We start from the raw sequence: 20966 nt of genomic DNA on the forward strand, positions 1-20966 counted from the left end.
AAAATGATAAATTGCATTGCAATTTTATAAAGCACGTACTCTATTTTCCAGGCGCTACAATGCCACGTTGAAAGGACTGGTTACAATGATTTCCGACATTCGTGTAGTCTGCCCGTTGCTGACACTCGCCAGAATGAGGACCGATATACCGTTTTACGTAGCCACTCAACCCCGTCGATCCTACTTGGCCGATCCCGATAGCGATGCCGCGGCCATTTTAGGAACTTACGCCGCTGTCACACCTGAAGAGAAGAGACATGTATCAGCTATGCAACAATTATTTAATCATTACGTGTGGCATGGCGAGGTCGCGCAAGCTGATCCGTCGGGCGCAAAGCGAGTCCTAGTTGTTGGTCAAGACACGCTACTCGAACATGACTATCCTAATTGCGATTTCTGGATAAAGAACAATATCGTACCTATGTATGGTCGAGTCGATTGAAAAGGCTCTCATCGTTGTGTAGTCTGCGTGTTAAGATCTGAAAACTTGTTTCTCGAACATAACGCGTGCGTTGAATTTTCCTGGAACAAGATTTTCTCACAGCACAGATACATACTTTGAATACTTAAATAGATCGATATGATAAGTGTTCTACGAGATTATACGGATTAATGATTAAACTTAATGATCATGCCTTTGTGGTGCGACGTATAATAGTAGTACCTGTCCGAAACACATGACAATTAATTAATGTAAAAGCTAAAATATAAAATAGCAATTAAAAAAAAAAAGAAATTTATATGTAGATATTTATGTATGCCGACGTACTATGAGTTTTGCGGGGTCTACAATAGAGTCGTAAAGTCGTAAGTCGTAAGAAATTGACCAATCACAGTTGAATGTGAGGAGAATAATCGACTGTGATTGGTTAATTTCTTACGACTTATAACTTTACGACTATTGTAGACCCCGCATTTGTTCTCAATGCTAAAGAATTAACGGTAATATTTTACAAAACTGTTTAGCAATGAGAAATGAATGTTGTTCTTTATATCCGTGATCCGAGATACGTGCGTTCGACCACAAGGCACGTGGATTATTATGTATGTGTATAAATGTGAATCAAATTGTAATATATTGAATGTAAGAGCAGAAGAGAGTGTAACGAAGAAGACATGCAGGGAAAGCTACAGGCGTGTAGCTTAAGAAAGGGTAAAAGATGCGTAAGATCACACAGCAAATAGATATGAAAAGATAAAATAAACAAGGAATAACATGCCTTCAGCCTTACAAGATGTTTGGAGCAATCGTATTTTAAAGAAAACTTTCTAAAATTCGAACAGAAAATTGACACATTTTGATACAGTCAAGAATTTAATCGAAAACTTTGCGCGTAATATGCAAAGTACCTTATTCTTTGTATGCCTCTTCGTATTCAACTCTCGTAGATAACATAAAATAACGTAAAAAGTCTCGGAATATAAACCATTGTAGGTGTAGATTATCGGCATAATATCACGGCAGGAACGACTTTGTATTTTTATGCATAATGGACCATGCTCTTTTACGCATGCTAAAAAAAATATTTTTAGATCAGTGTCTCTTTTTGAAGAAACATAGTATGGGACACATATGCATTTATCGCGTTTGTGGAAGCAACTTTTTGTCTATTTTTTCACTAAACAATTTTTTATATGAAAATACATTTTTATTGTGATATTTTTTATACATATAAAATATTTAGAGAAAAACACAACTCCTTTGCACGACAGGGGACTTGCAGAGACTGAATGAATATAGAACGGCGAATGAATATTCACTTATCCAATTAAGAAGTTCTCAAAGAGATTTTTTATCTTATTCAGACTGAAGTTGACAAATTTGATATTTTTTTATACCGCATATTGTGTGAATAATAAAGATTTTTGCTGCGCGCCTCTTCCGTAAACGCGATTTGTGTCCCAGAAATGATAGTGATCTTGATAATCTTCTTTGATTAAGAGATCACTCACACGATTATGTATTATGGTTATATTACTCAATGTCATTTAATTTATTTTCACACTAATGTGATAAAGTAGCATTTATTCAAGAAACCCCAGTATAAGTTGTTTTATTTTATATATATATATAGATAGATTAAAGATAATATATTATTAATATTAATATTTTGTATTACTTTCACATATACTACACACATGCAAAAAACAATGGCGTCACTGATAAACGCCCGTAATGACGTATATTGACTGACAATGAGTCAAATAATTCAGAATACCATAAAGTTTCGAAAGAATATATTGCTAGCACATATATATATATATATATATATATTTTATATTAAATAAAAATCTCCTAAATATATCTGGCAACGAAATCATGTAGTGACGAGCATTTGTATTCTGTAATAACATAAAAGAAAAGAAAAAAATCATTTCTCAAAATATAGAATGCATAGTTTTATAGATATTTTGGATATTTAAACCGCTTCTACTTACTCTGCCCGCGAAAACTTGTACAGGATCTGTTAACTGTTCGAGCAAATAATTTATATATACCGATATACATTATGTATTCTCGTAGGATGTGACACAATTATATGCGCCTTGCCTATGGCTAAATAGTACCTATGCAAATAATTATTATTGATGGCTTTATACTCTTGAATGTTAACGAATTGAATTGAAAGCGATGTGTATTCCATCGAAACTTTATACAAACGTATATTTTATATTCTATATTTTTTTTATTTCCTTCATTCACGTATAAACTACGTGTATGAATGACACATAGATAGTTTATAATTGCAAATTTAAATTATACTCGATTATTTTTCGATTTTCGAATATTTTCAATTTGAAATATTTTATATTACATATACAACTTCTCTTTAATATGTTTGAAAGAAAATATGTATTTGTTAATACATAATACACATCTTTCTTGTATACTTATTTTATTTCTTTAATTTTTAAGAGAACGACGATCTGTCAACCGTAGGATAAGCATACAAGTATTCTTAAATAAACTTATCGCATTAATTACAATGTAAAATGACAGATATATGATTTTAATTCGTCATCGATATATGGCAGACGATTCTGACTTATTGTACGCAGTATTTTTATATACTGTGAATTAATTTTTAAGTATAGAGAGTGCAAAGTTTTTATTTTTACGTATATATGCCAAGGCCTCGTACTATCGGGAAACATACGTATAAAAAATTTATCGAGACTGATTTGAATCTAGTGTGTATTCGCATTTTTGAAAAAATAAAATATATATATATATAATTATTTGACTATATAAGCCGCCGCCGAGGCTATTTGCACATGCTTGATATTGATGCAATGTGCATTTGATATTTTGATCGTATTTTTCTTCATATCAATCACGCTGTAATACAATTTTATACTGTATCCACGGTATTATTAATAAAGTCGTATTTAAAACAAGTATTATTTAATCATATTAAAATGTATACAACTATAACAAATCTAGAGTAATAAATATTGGTCCTCTCTCTTAAATCTAACTCTTTATGACATTGAATTTAAATAAATATAAAGAGATTAATGTTTTCTGATAATAAATGCACACAAATATACATGACGCATAATAAAAAAACATTCGACTAAAAGATCGGTATTGAAATGTTTTTTGTCGATATTATACAATTAATACAGAAAAGAAAGCATTTTTTGCAATATATTTATTTCAAAAATGCTTTTAATTTACATATTACAACGCAGCGTATAAAGTAACGGATATAAAATTTTTTATTATGGAAAAAACATTACTGTGTGATATGAAAGATTGAAGTTATATATATATATGATTGTTGTAGTACAAAACATGTAAATTTCATCAATCAATGTCATAAACATGTTATTTTCTCTATTTACATGTCTTCGACCAAAGATATCAAACCATTGGTATTACGTGTATTTTACAATGTTAATTTTTTTTGTATTTATATATGATCTAATTGTAAGTCTCAGCAAAGTGTAAAAGAGAAGTGTAAATAACGTGTGTACTGATATGATGTTTATTTTGTTTTGCTATTTCTTATGATTTTATCCATATAATCTAAGATTATATTTTCAGAATCAATAACCAAGTTTCTGTAATCGCATAAAAGATAATTTCAATTTTTTGATACAGTGATTCAAATATTCGATTTTCTCGAATCTTCGCTTTTTTTATCTTTATCATAACTGATGCTTTTATTAATAAATAGTAAGTATTCTTACGAATAAAAAAAAAACCATGATAACTTATATCCGCATTCAAAACAGATGTAGAAAACCTAACTTCTCTTTAATGTGTTTGAAAGAAAATTTGTTAATATATAAAATATCTTATAATAATTTTATTACTATGGCAGATTGCTTGTTCCAAGCTTTTTTTTTGTCTTAAGCTTTTGTTACTATGATATCGTAGACGTTCTTTAAACACAGATTTTTGATCACATAATAATAACGGATTAATCTATATACATATATCGATGTTTCTATACATCTATATTGATAATGAAGTCGTTATATAAAATTTGATATCTTTCTGTATGTTCTAATAAAATCACATGTAATCAATTTCTTTATTATTGTCACGCTATTAAATTTTATGTTTCAATAATCGCAAAGCGATTTTATAATATATATATATTTGTATATATATATATATATATATTTATATATATATTTATATATATTTTTGCCTTTTTCTAAATATAATATATAATAAAATAGTACAATCCATACATTTTATTCGCGCAAAAAAAAATATACATATGTTTTGCAGCAGAAAACATAAGAGTGATACTTTTGCTGAAAATTATCGATACATCGGAAATTCGTTTACGATTATAGGTACTACAATACAATATAGATATCGAAATACTCAACAATTAAAATAATATCATAGTTTAACAATAATTAACTGATCTATACAGATCAGAAATATAAGCTGTGATATTATATTATATTATGGTATATTTAAACATATAAAAAAGGATATTAATCGTATTAAGCAACAATAATGCAAGGATTGGCATTAATTCGAATTTCGAAATCTTTAAAAATTTTAAATTTTATAATTTAACAACAAAAATATAAGAAATCACGGTCCAAAGCATAAAAATAATTATCTGATAAAATCTTAATTCTAATATATATTGTCAATGTTGTTTTATCTAATTTTTTAATAACAAAGATTTTTACAAAATAAAGTTTTCAACGAGCGATATTTTCTTTTATAATTAAACAATTTTATAATTAAACGCACAGCATTTCATATTCTGAATTTAGAAATATCTAATCAGAGTAATTTCAAACTTTATTTTTGCAAAATTTCTTTACAGAGAAGCATCGGTATAACATTACGTTCAAAGTTTTTAGTAATTAAATCCGTTTGTTCTTGAAAAATGCATAAGAATACTTTGTGCTCTCTAAAGCGCTGTTTAAAATCATATAAATTATAATATTATAATAATAAAAATTTGCTATTAAATATTAAAGAGATATGTAGAAATCAGAGAGATACAAAATTATGCTACATATTTTTATAAGTAGCACATATATCTTAAAGAGAGAATTATATGTATATATTATTTAAAAGTCTATATAAATTAGTGTTGTGGTGTTTCTGCATTAGTAAATACTTCTGAATGTATGTGTTCTCATAAGTCGATTAACGATTTAAATATGTATGTAAGAAAAATTCGTAAGAGCACACATCACTTTATTTTATTTCGTTCTATTTTAAGACCACTAACGCACTTAGCACGGACGTTAATCTTAAAATATGTTATTTATATTTAGTGATATAAATAACAAAGGCCCGATCAACAAGAATATATTAGTTACCCATAAACTATTCGAAAACAACTGTTTCGTGTCTCGTAACAAGACATAGAGAATTTGTCAAATATCATATTCTCAATAAATATAAATATGTGCATAAACTATATTTATACCAAGAGGTAACGTAATTCGCGAAAACTCATTTTTTTCATTCCTACAATATACAAAATCTCTTTTTCTCTCTATTATATTATATACAAACATATCAATCGTTTATTATGTTTGGTACAAACCAGTTACTTTTGAAACGAGCAGAGGCAAAGTTCTTTCGTCTTCTGTAACTTGATATATACAACAATACTAAATTATGCAAACATTATAAAATGATTTCTACAGAATTTATAACATTATTGCATCGTTTTTCTATTATCACAGATTGTTTTGGTGGTAGGCCTATTTGCGATATCACATGTTCAATGTACAGGCCTACAGTGGACTAGAACATTTTAGCAAAAAACATCAAAGTTTTGCTATCAAATATTTAAACCGCCATCACGTTTCCAGCGTCGGGAACAGTCTTGTTAATACAAAATAGGCCACGTCATAGTTATTCCAATACGCCGTATGAGCTGTTACTGTGTATAAATAATTCCTTCCTAAACCGACCGCACGTAGTACATAATCCAATCGTTGCGCTAATTCTAGTGAAGTAAAATGAAAGTATATATAAAGGATTTTTAAGAAAGTGTTGGGCTGTTAAATTGTGATCAGGACACCTTGATACGTACCTTGACCTGGACGGATCGGTGGATTTGAGTCTGGTGTTGGCGAAGACGGACCTTCTTTAACGGCCCATCCACCTCGCACTAAATCCCAAAGACTCCAGCCTTTCTCTGCATTACGATTAGGTGTGTCCACTGGACTATCATCTTTATCCTCTCCTTCTATCAACACATTCAATTATACTATATTATTATTTAACTATAATCAAAGGTTGATGATATATTTAGAGCTTTTCAATCTTTAAAAAAGATTAAATGTTAAGACATTTTTGCTAATTATTTTATCTAAATTACGTAGTCTAAACAATTATAATAATATTAATAATTATAACGTAATAGACAGTAACAAAAATGTAAAAAATGAAATACCTGTAGACGGCAAAGTTGGATCCACATTGTTCAATGACGAAGGCGATTGTGGCATTTGTTGTCCATCGACTCCACCGTACGGTGGTATAAGGACTGGTTCTACTTTACTATAGTCTCTTTCCAAAAGTGGTTCCATCCGGTAAGCCACTGGATCGGACCAATGAAATATATTATAAAATCTCTTGCATAAATCTTGCGGCATCACGTCTAGTCTGTTGGATGAAGCGCGTGTTCGTAGCGCTAGGAATACAGACAATGGCGAACCCAAACAAAATAAATTCTCAATCTGTAAGAACAAGAGAATGTGATTTCAATGGTTTTTTAAATATAATTTTTATAATATTATAGTTTAACTTATTTAAGTAATTTATTTAATTATGGTATCGCTTAAAGGATTGTAATAACTTACAGGAAATTCTAATCCTTGCAATAAAACTTCTTGTGCCTGTGGGGATGGAAGTCGCATGTCATGTCCCATCCAGCCTGTAACTATGTCATATACAATTACACATCCAAGAGAATGTGCCAAAATTGAGACCTTTCCTTGCCAATCAGGATGCCGACTTGCGAACATAGAGTACAATCTATTTAGCTCCTTCTGCAAGCCGGCTCGAACCTCAGCACCATATAATGGACTCGTGTAATATAAAATATCCATCGCTGATGTATTTAGCAAGTGACGTATGCTCAATACGCTATAGGGTGTAATTGCTTCTACTATATCTGAGAAAGAAAAAATCACACATTCAGTAAATTTACTTTTTTTTGTTGTAATAAAATCTTTGTTTTACCTCCGTCTAATTTTAACGACGACCGCCATTCAACTGCAAAGAATTCTACTCTGTGTTTGGAATTTGGAAAATATTTCTGCTTAAGCCAATCCACGCAATCCCTGAAACTGATATTTAAATTACATTTAAAAACTTATTATTATATAAAAATATTGTATTAAATAAGATTCGTAAAAGAAATTGTTATTCTAATACCATGTGGTGTTACGTATAATTTTTCCCGTATCACGCTTCTGTCCTATTCCATGAACAACAAATACTAGATGGTCAATATCACGTGGCTTATCCTCTATATTTGCGTGCGTTTTATAACCCCTCTTTAATCGATAGCCTGTTGCTGTAATTTTAAAATTAGAAAAAGATATAAAAATATATTCGTATAATAATATGTATAAGAATAATTTTAATTTTAGTTTTTTATCTTTAGTTTTATTACTTACTTTTAGCAAAACCTAATTTTGATGTAACGCTGCGCATCAATTTAGTAGGTGTATATTCACTGTATAATGTCACATCATTAATTGAATGCCAGTCGACGTGAAATTCAGATAATTGTTCGGTATGTAATACTAAAAGAATATTGCGATAACAAACGTTTTAATATTGATATTCAATGCATGTTGTAGATTTGAAGGAATTAAGAAAATAAAATTGAATGAAAAGAATACCGTTATAGGACTGAGGATTTGTATCACAATATGAGATAGTTTGATTGTTGCTTTCCTTTTGGAATAATTTAAGATGGACTTCTTCTATCACTTTGGAATGTTCTGTTTCTAATGGTATCCAACTTCCTTCGTAATACCATGTGCCTCTCATAATTTCCCATTCTTCACCTTTTATTAAAAAATTCACACAATATATTACATTAACTATATATTACTCTCAACTCTAATTAAGAACATGAATATGTGTTTGTTGTATTTTATACGAAATTAAAATAAAAATAAATCTGGACATTTTCTATCTACTTTTATTAATTTTGCTTAAAAAAAGTGCAAGAATTCAAGAATTCCAACTTTTGAAAAAAAATTTACTAGATAATTAACTATTAGATTTAGCAGATAATTTTATGTAACATTAGAGATAGAAAAAAAACTTAAGAAAAAATATGTTAGCATGGCTTGTAAATTTATTTACACTGTAATAAGAGTAATAAACTATATCTCTAAATAACATATTATTGTAATTGTATACATATTACATTATAAAACATAAATAATATATATATATATATATATATTAAATGTAATTATATATTTATATATAAATGATCTCATTGAACTTTTTTTTACAGCATGATTGAATCTATGGCTTATATTATACTTGTTTCATACATGTTACAAGTCATAATAGGCACACAGTCAATAGGAATTGGCTGTAATAACCCCAAGGACAAAGTAATCTCTGCAGCACAGATACAGTGCACACAAATAAACAAGTATACAGAAATCTAAACAGGCGTAGAATCATTATTGAGATATATGTATTCACTCTAACTGTGTTGACTCTTATTAACATTGATTGAACCAATAATTATACTTGATAAGTGTACAATGACATATAAATTGAGAGCAATAAATAATAAAAGCAAGTAAAAAATAATTTATAATACTCACCTGGCCAGTATATGGAAACACATTTCATATTGTCAATTTCGACATCGTACATGCCTCCCCTAACTACAATTTTCTCAGCAGGTGGCAAACCGCTTGTCTCATCGTTATTTTCACTAATTAAACTTTGACGTTCTTGATAAATTTTCTCTATTCTTAAGCTGTCGTATCCACAAAATTCATTCCATCGTTTGTCAACGCCGTCTTTATAAAACCAATGTATTTCTTCCGCAGTCAAAGGTTCTGCATAAGCAACTTCATTTACAATTTCTACATTGTCCTTTGGACTCTCTTCTATGATTGCTTCGTCATCGCCTTTGTGAAATAAAAATAAAATTATTTTATTATACATTCCATACATTATCTGCTTATAATTAATTATAGTGATTGTCACACACAGTGCACTTTTATTTTAATTAATCTTCATATAGAAGCATAAAGACATTAGATAATTTGCATATTTTGAATTACAAAAGATTTAATCATTAATATGCTTTTACAGAAAGGTACTTATAAAAAATATTTATTCATTAATTTTTCAAATTTTTAAACATCTACACATCTGTGGATTCTCCACATGATTTTTGATCAAATGTTTTTATAAACTGTTTTTTTTTTCTTTTAAGATGTTATGCGCGATAAATTCAAATAAGTAAATAAATTCGAATTCTTTTACATCAAAACACAAATAAATTAAATATATATGGATTTTAATTGACGAAAAATATTTGTATCTCCGTACGCTTTATCATGTACAGTATTCAAGTGTTCTCAAGGATTTGCTAGTTTAAACATTCCATAGGCGCACTCAAGAATCATCCATTCGCGATAAGCGATAACAACTTAACGTTGTGTCAACAATGTTGCCGAATATTTGCTTCTAATCGCGGTGTGATAGTAATATCGTTCTCTAACAATAAACAATTTTTATACGATAAAATTTCGACAAAATACTTGTATGATTTCGTCTCGTATGCGTATACATACATATACCTTCGCAGGGATCTTGTTCCATAGGCAACTCGCTAAACGGATCGACGTCTCTTATATTACCAGACATCTCGACGAGTAACTGACGATATAACTCTCAACCGAGTGTAATCGCAAATACACGTTCAGGGTTCGAGTTCAACAGACGGCGCGTGTAACGACTGATCGTCTACGCGTGGGCGTAGAATCACAAAGAATACCGCCCTGACGCACAGAAGAGTGTCGAAAGTTCTCTTAATAGCGGAGCTGTCACTGTCGCTGCGAGCACATTGCGCGCGCGTGACAGATAATGAATAATAAACTCTACACCCGGACGAGACTATATAAATGACGCGAGATGAATAAGATACTCCTCGATTGATCTTTGCTTTCTTTGTAAATTACAGTCCAAGGTGTCCGGTGGACATGCGAACGTCCTTGAACGAATCTCGTTTTCGCGAGAATGTACTAGTGTATCGGAGGAGAGCGGCTGTACTATCTCCCCGGAGACCGGACCCTGAGAGGGATCGCCTTTCCTCCACGATTGCCTAAAAGGAAAAAGAGGAAAAAAAAAACGTTTCCCGGTCACAACACGTAGTGTTATTGTATCAACCCACTGTATTCAACACACACATCGTAGTCGTCGCTCGCCTTATGTAACGCGTCTCGATATTTTGGACCGGATACCTCGCAAATATCTATAATACGCGCTCCCGCGACCATCTGATGATACACCGACAACGACAAAGCCGGACGCGATTAAACGTGATGCGTACCGTACTGTCGCACAGCGCGCACTGTGACGTATATATGTATACATGACGTGCGTACACTCGGTTCCTATGCGGTAGACAGGGTCGGCGTGCGCATGCGCGTTAGCAGACGACGCGGAAAGAAGAGAGAATAATTTTGATCGTTTTTTGTCTGCGCACGTGCTGCGCTGAGTAATTTGACTCAATGAATTGTTTTGCAATTCGATCTGCGAAATAAGATTGAAAAAAAGGAACTTTATACGTGTATATATATATGTTGAGCTTTATTTGCGTATAACAGTTATATATTTTATATATGTTTTCTAAAAGTTTATTATGATAATGCGTCATTGTCACGTTATCGCAATATACAGGGTGTTTGTTTATAAGTGTCCGAGCAAATATCTCGCAACTGTCGATCACAGTTACAAGAAAGTTTAATAAGAGAAATTTGCACGGCTTTGAGTCAGCTACAAAGTGCATGTAAAAAATTTTTTTTTACTCGTGACGTCGGTCAACATAGTTTTTTTAAATGGATACCTATAATTTTTTTTGCATATATTTACATAGTAGAGGTTATTTGCAATCAACATCATATCTAGTAAAAAATGAATTGCTACTATGCATCGTTTACGAGATAATCGACATCTTTAGTATGTAAGTAGTAAACTGAATTCTAAGGATTTTTGAATTTAGATTGATATTCGAAGAGGTGGAAAGACTGAAACAACTTTTTAATGAAACATTTATTAACCCATAAATTGCTCGAAATTTTGCCCATCATGTTCATTGAACTTTGATCAGTTGCGAGATATTTGCTCGGACACTTATAAACAAACACCCTGTATATAAATATCAAAAATATTTTTATATAAGTTTAATTTTTATATATATATAAATATATTATATATACATATATTAGGAGCGATATATAATTGATCTTCACAGAATCGAACTATTATATGTGACACGTTCCTTTCGAAAGGATTTCTCCAGACGAAATAAATTCAATAAAATATCAATAATAATATAATATATATTTTTCCCCTCATATTTTCAAATAGTACACGTGCTTATAGCGTGTATAATATCGATGACGTTGATCTTGAATATAATTATCTCGATTTTATTTTTTTGATGAATTATATTATTTAGACTCATATGCAGCTAAACGTCTCCACACGATTTACTTCGAATTATCGCGCACGCGATTTCATTCACGCACAGAACAATTTTTTTAATCGCCAACGCGACGCGTTGGAATGTTTTCAAAGAATACACAACGCATACATACATAAGAAAAAAATTGGATATAGTTCAATATAATTCTTAAAAAAAAAGCGTAAAGAGAGAATTATAGATTTTTTTTACCGGAAGCGAAATAAATTATAGTCCATCATCTTCCCCTTTACACGTGTAAACGCTTCTTTATGCGTTGTCGTTTCTTTTAAGAACATCATCGTCGAAATATTTCGCAATATTCTGGATCCATGCCTAGTTTCTACAACGTCGAATTTTCAAATTCTAATTTTAATTCTATCTCTCAGTTTAACTATAAAAATATAGCTTATTAGTTTAGCCGTATACGCGCTCATCTGATGTATACATTTTTACAACTCGATGTGTTACAGGAAAAGATAAGCAAACCGATAATCTCACGGTTATCTCGCGGATGACTCGTTATAAAAAGTAAACAAGATACTGAAGATTTAAAAAATGTACAAAAATTATTGCGTATTTTATATAATTCAGCTTATATCACTTCTAAGATGTATATATCTCTCAAATTTATCGATCTTCTAATCTTAATAATCTAATCTTAATAAATAAATGTATAATAAATTTATAATAAATGGATATATAATATAAAATCTCCTTTATATATTTTACATAAATCTTTCAAAATTTACATATATCTCTCTAACAATAAAACATAATAAGAAATATATTCTGTACGTATAACACGCGTTATACTATCAAAATCATATATATATATATATATATATTATACATGTGTTTTGTGTTTAAAAAAACGGACATGACGTGCAGAATCTTCATCGCAATTAATAATCTGACAAGAAGACCGGAAAAGTAATTACAAAAATTCGTTAGCGGAACTAATAACAACATTGCAGTACATAATGCAATCTCGTTAAAGAACTAATTATTGTTAAAGTTTATTGTTTCATTTAATCGATTTAATATTGAAAATATATTTTATTATAACAATTTATATATATATATATATATATATATATATATATATAGATATTTCGAAATTCGCGATACTAGTGTTCTATATCTACCTCGATATTTTTGTTAAGAAAAAATCAGCGTCAAAAATGATTGATCAAATATAAGAATAATAAAATAAATATGTCATCTGTACGATTTACCATTTGTGCGATTTACCATCTGTAGGCTTATATCATCTGTATGATTTATCGTTTGTCGATTTTATCATCCAATTTTGACTAACCGTTTTTCTTATTTCACCTTGTAGATGAGTCACTTGTCAACACGCGTTTACGTGTTTACGCATGCGTATTATTGTGTATATTATGATATGTGTATGTTAATTCTCGATTCTGAAATGATAAGAGGTAATTACTTTTATAATTAGACATAATTAGACACAAGGATAATACATTAACTCTTTGTACATGATATATGTATTGTAGGTTGATTGACATCTGAATGACAGAGGTTAACACGGTGTCTGCATGTATACATGCTTTGTGTCATATTCCACGAAAAAAAAATCAATTTTTGTACGATTTGAAATAATTACGAAAGAATAAGAAGTAGAACGATGGATCTGCATAATCGTTATTTACGCATGTCAGCACTGGACATCTCGATGTTACGAACTATGCCAAATGATTGCCCGTTTATAAATGACTTGTTCGTTTTCCATTATAGTTTCGTACAATTTTATAATAACGAGATGACTAGAGAACAATTGGATCTAAATAAACTTGAGATCTGTCGAATGCTATTATGTCGCGAGTATCAACTTGCGTTTAGTGCCATCAAGAGTTTCGATACTAAGAGAGATCCAATGTTCATAGATAGAGAAAAGACTTGTTCTTGTTTTCCTAGTATGAAAGCAATTTTTCCACCGCATTCTCCACGAACTACTTCGGAGATTATAATTTTGTGTGACATAATCGCTCTGAATATGATACTTTATTGTTATGCCAAGTCAATCGAACAACTTTTAAATGATTTTCTTATGTCGAGCAATGCTTATTTCACGAACAGCAGTAGTAGAATTATGTATATGAAGTTACTAGAATATTTTTTAGAATTTTGGCGTTTGTATCAATTTCTTCATGAAGGCGGTTTTAGCAAAAAAGTAATTAGAAAACTTGATTTTATGTTTCTGCATGTTGTGCAATCATGGCTAAAGGTAAAGGAAGAGGATTCTGAATGGAGATTGTTTGCTTCGATACTTTCCATAGTAGCAAAAACTTTTGCTCCTGAAGAAGAATTTCTATTTCATCTGTGGAATTATATTTTGAATGAAATAACCGACTTGAAGGAATCTCTTAGTGCCCTGAGTATTATGGCAGATATCTGTTTTGCATCATCTTATTCGATGGACTTGTCCGATCTCATTTATATACATAGTGATATTTATACCAAGAGCCCATTCTGGTTAATAATATTAAAGGGATTACGATCATCTGTGCAACAATATCATAAACAAGCTTTATATCTGATGAGAAAAGCAATCAATTCTTTGAATGAAATGTTTCTATTAAGGTTTGCAGACTCAAGATTGAAAAAGGCTCAAATTATTCCATTTATTTGTAGTAAGTCTAACGATACAATTTCATCAATAGAGTGCATTAAGCAGAATTTCTTCTTGGTATACGAAGCATTAGAAGAAAAACAATATCACTTAGTAGCACCGGCTTTAACTCATATAACTAGTTTAATAAAGGCGAACAAAGAGCACAAATCCTGCAATGATTGCTTCGACATTGTATGGTTGCAATGCGTTTTTGAAAAAGTTTTGCAGCATAAGAATAATAATATTGTAAAATGGGGTGTATCGCAAATTTGTAAGTTAGATGCGACTGCGTTTGACGAACAATTTTTAGAATTATTTGTTAGTGTTCTCAATAATACTTTTCTCTACGAATGTCAACCTAATGAAGAATGTCCAGAAATTGTGAAAGAACTCTCGATATTATTTAGACGCGTGGAGGAAAGTAATTTACTTAATAATTTTCTTAAGAAAGTTAGCAAGGTAGCCTGGGGTCCTGTAGCGATATTTTACATAATACACACGTTACGAACAGTTTCCCATAAGGAGATATGTAATTGGCAAGCCAGCGAATTGAATGCCATTAAATCTTTAGTGGAGACAAACCTGAATATCCACTCTCATATATTACGTACTGCGTCTCAAATTGAACTTTTAAGAGCGATCCCCGATTATGTGCAAAAGATAGACGATCCGATATTGCTCGCTAATATTTTAGCTGCGTTTCAGAAGGAAACGCAGCTAAAATATCTTAAAGGAGGAACAGCTTCCTGGAACATTGTTACAACATGGTTGAGAAAAGCATTGGCAAAAGAAGACGCCGTAATTCTTGTAGAGAACACTTGTTCGAAATATTCACACCAAGATATCAATCCTGAAGTAAATCTTAGGACATTCGCGTTGCTAATATATCTATTACACGACGCGGATCTGATACTATCGAGTAAAACATGTCGTGCCAAGAAAGCATTAAATAATTGGCTGAGTACGTTAAATGGTGTCAATATGAGACCTTATGCTGACATCCGCTCGAGTATCAATGCGGTGGAATTTATATCATATTTATTAAATCTCTCCACGACGGAATCTTTCAACAGCGTGACGGACTTGATATTATTATACGTACATACCACTTTTAAGTTCCTAATTAAAAATGTAAGAAAGATGACCGTAGAACTAACGTACGAAGATTATACGAGATACATAGCCGTTGTGTCTTCGCATATCGTTAACGCGCCTCTGCTCATGCCGAAGAAAGATGTAAACAATTATATAGAAAACCTGCAAAACGAAAGCATACATTTGTTGAGAGATACAGAGCATCGAAATACGCGATATTTGTACGGGTTACATATTTTATATCTTTCCCAAAATGTTTCGGTTCTGCCACTCGCGATAGCTTTTTATATGCAACATTTGTTAAACGTGCAAACGATTCCGGTAAATGTTAATAACGATGACAATGCGGCCAATTTGAAAGGAAAAATTGCGTCGGAATATTATTTGCTTCTTTCGAAATTAATGCGTCAATATCTGATGAATTGTCCGATGCATTCGTGGATCTCCACTACCACATTGCTGTCCAATCTACTGAAATTTCTCGAGTTAGGGGGAACAGAAATCATTTCTGAAATAGCAACGATATTAACTGTAATGATCGATAATAAAGTTATAAACAATACGAATGATAGAGAAACTTTGGAATATCTTTTTAAATCGTGCTGGAAATGCACCCTCGTCAGTAAAAAGAACAACGTTTTTTGGGCAGCGATGCAGAACCTTACGGGAGTTATTATTAATAATAACTTTTTGATTTTGCCTAATGCTGCAAAATTTATAACAGAAGTAAGTTTGAAATCTCTATGATCCGTAATACATACATCGGAACTTTTATATATATATATTGATTGCTTTTTTATAATCTATCTTACTTTGCAGTTTGTCGATCAATTAATAGAGGAAGGAGATAGTACACCGAAATTTAAGAGGATATTACTTTCCAAAATGAAACACTTGGACGAATGTAATTTGCTGAAATTAGAAAGATCATTATTGAGTTGTCTTCTTCATGGCTCTGTACTTCGACGAGACAAAAGAATTGAAAATCACGCTCATTTATTTATTATCAAGCACTTGGGCCAATATTATCCAAAGCATATCTTGGCATTGTAAGTATATAAGTATGTTGTAAACTTTTTAAATACAGTTATTAAAATTAATTTATAAAATAATTTGTTAATTGGTGCTGTCATAATAGGGATCATAATAATGATGCTGCAGTTAGAGCAGAGGCGACTGTATTGCTACATAAGATAATTAGCCATTTGGAATTAAATTATGCAGCGATAATCATGCCACTTATACTCGAGATATTAGAAAAATACAAAAACAAGAGATACTTTAATGATTCTTATATACATAAATTGAAGCACAGATTAATGCAAATTTTATTGATATTGGAACCAGTTTTGAACGAGGTGAGTGGACCAAGTGCTTAATCAATTAAATCTTGGCTTTTTATTTCGGCCATAGAATTATATTAAATTAAATTAATTATAATACTCTTTATAGGAACTCGTTGTTCTACTACAGGAAAAAATATGTGATTTAATTCTTTCGGAAAGCAATCAACATAGTGTAAGATTGATGCAAGAATGGTTGTTGATACGAATCTTTAAAAAAAATATTAATCTACATAATAACCTATGGAAATTTTTCACAAAGGTAATCCAAATGAATTCTATAATTCTATAAAAAGATTTCTGTTCGAATGTCTATCTTTTATATATTTTTAGAGTATAGAAGAGCGACCAGGATGTACAATTTCTGTAGCCAGTATTGTCTATCATGTCGCACAACTTCTTTCGAATGATAATCAGAAAAATTTTATTCAAGCAGCACTGCCATACATAGCGCAATGCTGTTTAGGTCAGCAATTTAATATGCGTCTTTATAACCAGGCAAGTAAAAAAATTAATTGTTATGTAATGTTTGTTTGCTTATATTCTGTATGTATATTCCATAATTTCATTCATTTTAATTTTTTCAATGTAGTTTATTTTGACACAATTATACACACTCAATGAATCAATGAAAAAAGGAAATGATGATAATAATATATCAGAATATAAAGGCATATATCAGGCAGCTGTGACTAGTTTACAACAAGCTAGTTTGGCAAAGAATTCGACTAGGATACAGGATGATTTTTACTTTTCAAGTTTTCATCCAATGAAAGATTACAGTTTGCAGGTACATACTGCACATTTGTTTAAAAGAAAAGAATTTATTTTGATAAATTAATTACACTACACTAATGTATAAATTTTTATGATGTTTATAGACAATTTACTACGAATTACCACGATTGACTAATATAAGTTCTGATGAATGGATCAGTTCAGACATATTCAAAGCCTTCATGTTTGAACATAATGATAATCATCCTCTACAACTTTATAACACTGATTCATTTCTGTCTGAGATTAAAACTTCTATATATCTCGCAAAATCTCTTACAGGTAATTAAAAACGTAATAAAACATATAATTTATAAAATATAAAATAATTATATTATAGGTGATACCGAACAAGCAAACAATGTTGAAACTTATTTGGAAGGTTTGCATGATATCCAGAAAAAGATTGATCCATCCAAATCTCCATTATATGGTGATATTTTTGAATTAATGAAAGAATCCATATATCAACAAGATTTACAGTTACATGAAGAAGGTCTAATAGTTGTAGCATCTTTTATCAATCGACCACCAAATTTAGGTGGAATTGCTAGAACATGCGAAATATTTGAAGTCAAGGCACTAGTTATTGCAAATTTGGATTGTATAAAGGATAAAGAGTTTCAATGCCTTAGTGTATCAGCTGAGAGATGGATAAATATGCTACAGGTATTTAAACAGCTTTAAATTCTGCAAATTGCCTTAAATTTATAACTTTAAAAATTGAAGACTATAACTTTTCATAATTTTGCAACAATCTCTCTTTTTTTAAATGTATATTAAAAATGATTAAAAAATTTGTTTGAAAATTTCTTAGTTGTGAAATTTTTATCAACTTTACATCAATGTGTTCTCAGAAAATAATAGTATTTTAAAATCTTTAGGTGAAACCACACGAGTTGCAAAAGTACTTGCTCGAGAAGAAGAACGCGGGGTGGTCTCTAATCGGTGCTGAACAAACTGCCAATAGTATAAATTTGCTACAGACAAAATTCGAGAAAAAGACCATTCTTGTTTTAGGGTAATTAAATCTCGACTTGCAATGCATTATTATATCTTGTGTAGCCAATATAATTAGGAATATACTTTTTATAGGAATGAGAAGGATGGTATACCTGCCAATTTCATACCTCTCTTCGATAAGTGTGTAGAAATACCTCAAGTGGGAGTAATACGATCGCTAAACGTTCACGTCACAGCTGCGATTTGCATATGGCAGTATGCGAGTCAACACGCGTTAAGACAATAGTTTCCTCAAATTTGTAAGGTGCAAGATAATAATGCGAGATAAATTTTTAGGAAAAAAAAAGAAAGAATTTACTGTGTTAAAACGATCGTAACACTTATTAAACAAAGAGAGTATACAGAGATTTATATTTTTATATATTTACGAACAAGTCTATATAATTATACAGAATAATGTGAGAACTATGTGAGAGAAATTAAATATATGCCATACTTATACTTCGTATCCAACAAAATGTCGCTTTCCGATACACTCTCCAACAAAGAACCAACAATATATTTCAGCAGCCACCAAGGTGTGTATAACAGCCTCGCGTACGGTGACTTCACGATAGCGACCGGTTTTTGCAGCCTGAATCAACTTTGAAAAACCACTTCGAATCGCAGGAATATCCTTCAGCGTGGGTGGCGTCAATTCTACCTTGGCGTATTGCAGCCATACATGCAACACAGGCTTTGCATGTTGCACACCAACTGCAATTCAATGCATACGCATTCAATTTTATTTTACCATTTAGTTGCACAATTGTATACATGTGTAGCGAGTAAATATTTGATTAAATTTTCTTATTATTTTATAACATTACTGTATAATTAACAGAGATAATTCTAAATTAATTTGCTTAGTCAGCTTTTCAAGATTCAATACATTTCATGTTTTACAGATAATTTTATCAAAGACAAGCTCTGATATTCTTATCCATACTATACAATATACAAAATCAATATAACCTCAACAGAGAGGATAAAATTTAATTATCAGGAAAGGCACGAGTTTTTACCAACTATTTGACAAAAATGCCAACAAATTTTTGTTTTTAGAAAGATTTTTATATGCAAATATATATAATCATGTCCTGAAAATGAATAACTAAACGTTATATAATAAGCTGTGCATGTATTTATAGGTTACGATAAATTAATTTTCTTGAAATAATAGCGAGATAGATCCAATGAGAGAGTAATTAGAAAAATTGCTCGTACCTTTTACCAATTCGGTGGTTTTTGTAACAAGACTCGCCATCGCTTGCCTGCTCTATATAATTATCAGGAATGAAGGAAAGGCTGTAAAAGTGGACCTTTCTCGGCAGATCTTGTTCGATAACAGCAAGAATCTTGTCATATATCGCGGTAAACCAAACATCTTCCTTCTCTATCTACATCAGCGTTCCCAGGTCCCGAGAGGGCGCTTATCGTATGCGTGGCGCCAAATTATCGTATTTGAACTAAAATTATCGTATATTTAAAAATATTAATAAAATAATCATTTATATATTATTTCTTGTATTAGAGATAATCGCAAATAAGTTCGTTATCAATCATGGAGGTAAGAAATAACAGGAGGGAGTGTAAAGCCTTTTAAGTAGGGGGGGTAACAACACCAAATGTGATTGGTTGGCCACAGTAATATGGCGTTTTGTATTTTTTTTTCATCTTATCTAACTTAACTGAACCAAGTAAGTGAGGAACACGTTTGGCGAATAAATCGGATCTCACATTAATTTTGTTTTAAAAAGATATAAAAGTTATAAAATATTATAAAATAAAATGCCCATGCTACTAAATACATACAGATTCGCTTACAATAGGCTTGTTTTCTATTCCTGAACTGATGCAATAAGTTAGAATGAGACAATAAAGTATATTTTATCTCACTCTAACTTATTGCACCAGTGTGCA

General features: G+C 30.8%; 4 protein-coding genes across 8 annotated transcripts in view; 2 read left to right on the forward strand and 2 right to left on the reverse strand.

Moving 5' to 3' along the window:
• Nucleotides 1–3442, forward strand: part of Nrt (Neurotactin) — a 29204-nt gene extending 25762 nt beyond the window's left edge. Inside the window, exon 7 of one of the 2 annotated variants that reach the window (XM_083036914.1) lies at nucleotides 52–3442. In XM_083036914.1, coding sequence (XP_082893040.1) covers nucleotides 52–442 — 391 coding nt within the window. In that variant the 3' untranslated portion in view covers nucleotides 443–3442. The remainder of the gene's footprint in view (nucleotides 1–51) is intronic. The other variant, XM_083036915.1, reaches the window with a different exon arrangement.
• A 1615-nt stretch (nucleotides 3443–5057) lies between these two features.
• LOC145935500 (phospholipase DDHD1) lies at nucleotides 5058–11111 on the reverse strand. Of its 4 annotated transcripts, XM_083036917.1 has the most exons (11): nucleotides 10909–11111; nucleotides 10294–10823; nucleotides 9310–9621; nucleotides 8359–8526; nucleotides 8131–8259; nucleotides 7886–8027; nucleotides 7691–7797; nucleotides 7309–7622; nucleotides 6900–7185; nucleotides 6537–6692; nucleotides 5058–6449 (listed from the first exon to the last, which is right to left on the reverse strand). In XM_083036917.1, exons 2-11 carry the CDS (start codon nucleotides 10364–10366, stop codon nucleotides 6301–6303), a joined length of 1836 nt encoding a protein of 611 aa, XP_082893043.1. In that variant the 5' UTR covers nucleotides 10367–10823; nucleotides 10909–11111; the 3' UTR covers nucleotides 5058–6300. The 4 variants fall into 4 exon arrangements, with proteins under 4 accessions (XP_082893043.1, XP_082893042.1, XP_082893044.1 ...); XM_083036916.1 differs by having other exon boundaries at nucleotides 10294–11111; XM_083036918.1 differs by having other exon boundaries at nucleotides 10300–11110.
• A 2406-nt stretch (nucleotides 11112–13517) lies between these two features.
• Nucleotides 13518–19522, forward strand: LOC145935498 (tRNA (guanosine(18)-2'-O)-methyltransferase TARBP1). The gene is made up of 11 exons (XM_083036913.1): nucleotides 13518–13630; nucleotides 13709–16647; nucleotides 16741–16970; nucleotides 17060–17279; nucleotides 17374–17526; nucleotides 17598–17762; nucleotides 17857–18054; nucleotides 18146–18323; nucleotides 18382–18710; nucleotides 18926–19062; nucleotides 19137–19522. The coding sequence occupies exons 2-11, from the start codon at nucleotides 13840–13842 to the stop codon at nucleotides 19288–19290; spliced, it is 4572 nt and encodes a 1523-aa protein (XP_082893039.1). The 5' UTR covers nucleotides 13518–13630; nucleotides 13709–13839; the 3' UTR covers nucleotides 19291–19522.
• On the reverse strand, nucleotides 19408–20483 carry LOC145935501 (ATP synthase F(0) complex subunit g, mitochondrial). Its single transcript, XM_083036921.1, has 2 exons — nucleotides 20271–20483; nucleotides 19408–19760 (listed from the first exon to the last, which is right to left on the reverse strand). Exons 1-2 carry the CDS (start codon nucleotides 20308–20310, stop codon nucleotides 19501–19503), a joined length of 300 nt encoding a protein of 99 aa, XP_082893047.1. The 5' UTR covers nucleotides 20311–20483; the 3' UTR covers nucleotides 19408–19500.
• Nucleotides 20484–20966: the final 483 nt, after the last annotated feature.

This window comes from Prenolepis imparis, unplaced genomic scaffold (assembly GCF_030444845.1).
Source record: "Prenolepis imparis isolate NDT839.2.m4 unplaced genomic scaffold, iyPreImpa1.0 SCAF_4, whole genome shotgun sequence".
In the NCBI taxonomy this organism is placed as follows: domain Eukaryota; kingdom Metazoa; phylum Arthropoda; class Insecta; order Hymenoptera; family Formicidae; genus Prenolepis; species Prenolepis imparis.

Excerpts from the sequence above, each read along its gene's own strand:
- LOC145935500 (XM_083036917.1), bottom strand. The coding sequence starts at position 10,366 with ATGTCTGGTAATATAAGAGACGTCGATCCGTTTAGCGAGTTGCCTATG. Across the intron at positions 9,622-10,293 it reads AGATCCCTGCGAAGGTATAT|GCGATGACGAAGCAATCATA; the intron begins GTATGTATACGC and ends TATTTCACAAAG. Across the intron at positions 6,450-6,536 it reads ACCGATCCGTCCAGGTCAAG|AATTAGCGCAACGATTGGAT; the intron begins GTACGTATCAAG and ends TTACTTCACTAG.
- LOC145935498 (XM_083036913.1), top strand. The coding sequence starts at position 13,840 with ATGGATCTGCATAATCGTTATTTACGCATGTCAGCACTGGACATCTCG. Across the intron at positions 17,527-17,597 it reads TATGGAAATTTTTCACAAAG|AGTATAGAAGAGCGACCAGG; the intron begins GTAATCCAAATG and ends ATATATTTTTAG. Across the intron at positions 18,711-18,925 it reads GATGGATAAATATGCTACAG|GTGAAACCACACGAGTTGCA; the intron begins GTATTTAAACAG and ends TAAAATCTTTAG.
- LOC145935501 (XM_083036921.1), bottom strand. The coding sequence starts at position 20,310 with ATGGCGAGTCTTGTTACAAAAACCACCGAATTGGTAAAAG. Across the intron at positions 19,761-20,270 it reads AACCACCGAATTGGTAAAAG|TTGGTGTGCAACATGCAAAG; the intron begins GTACGAGCAATT and ends ATTGAATTGCAG.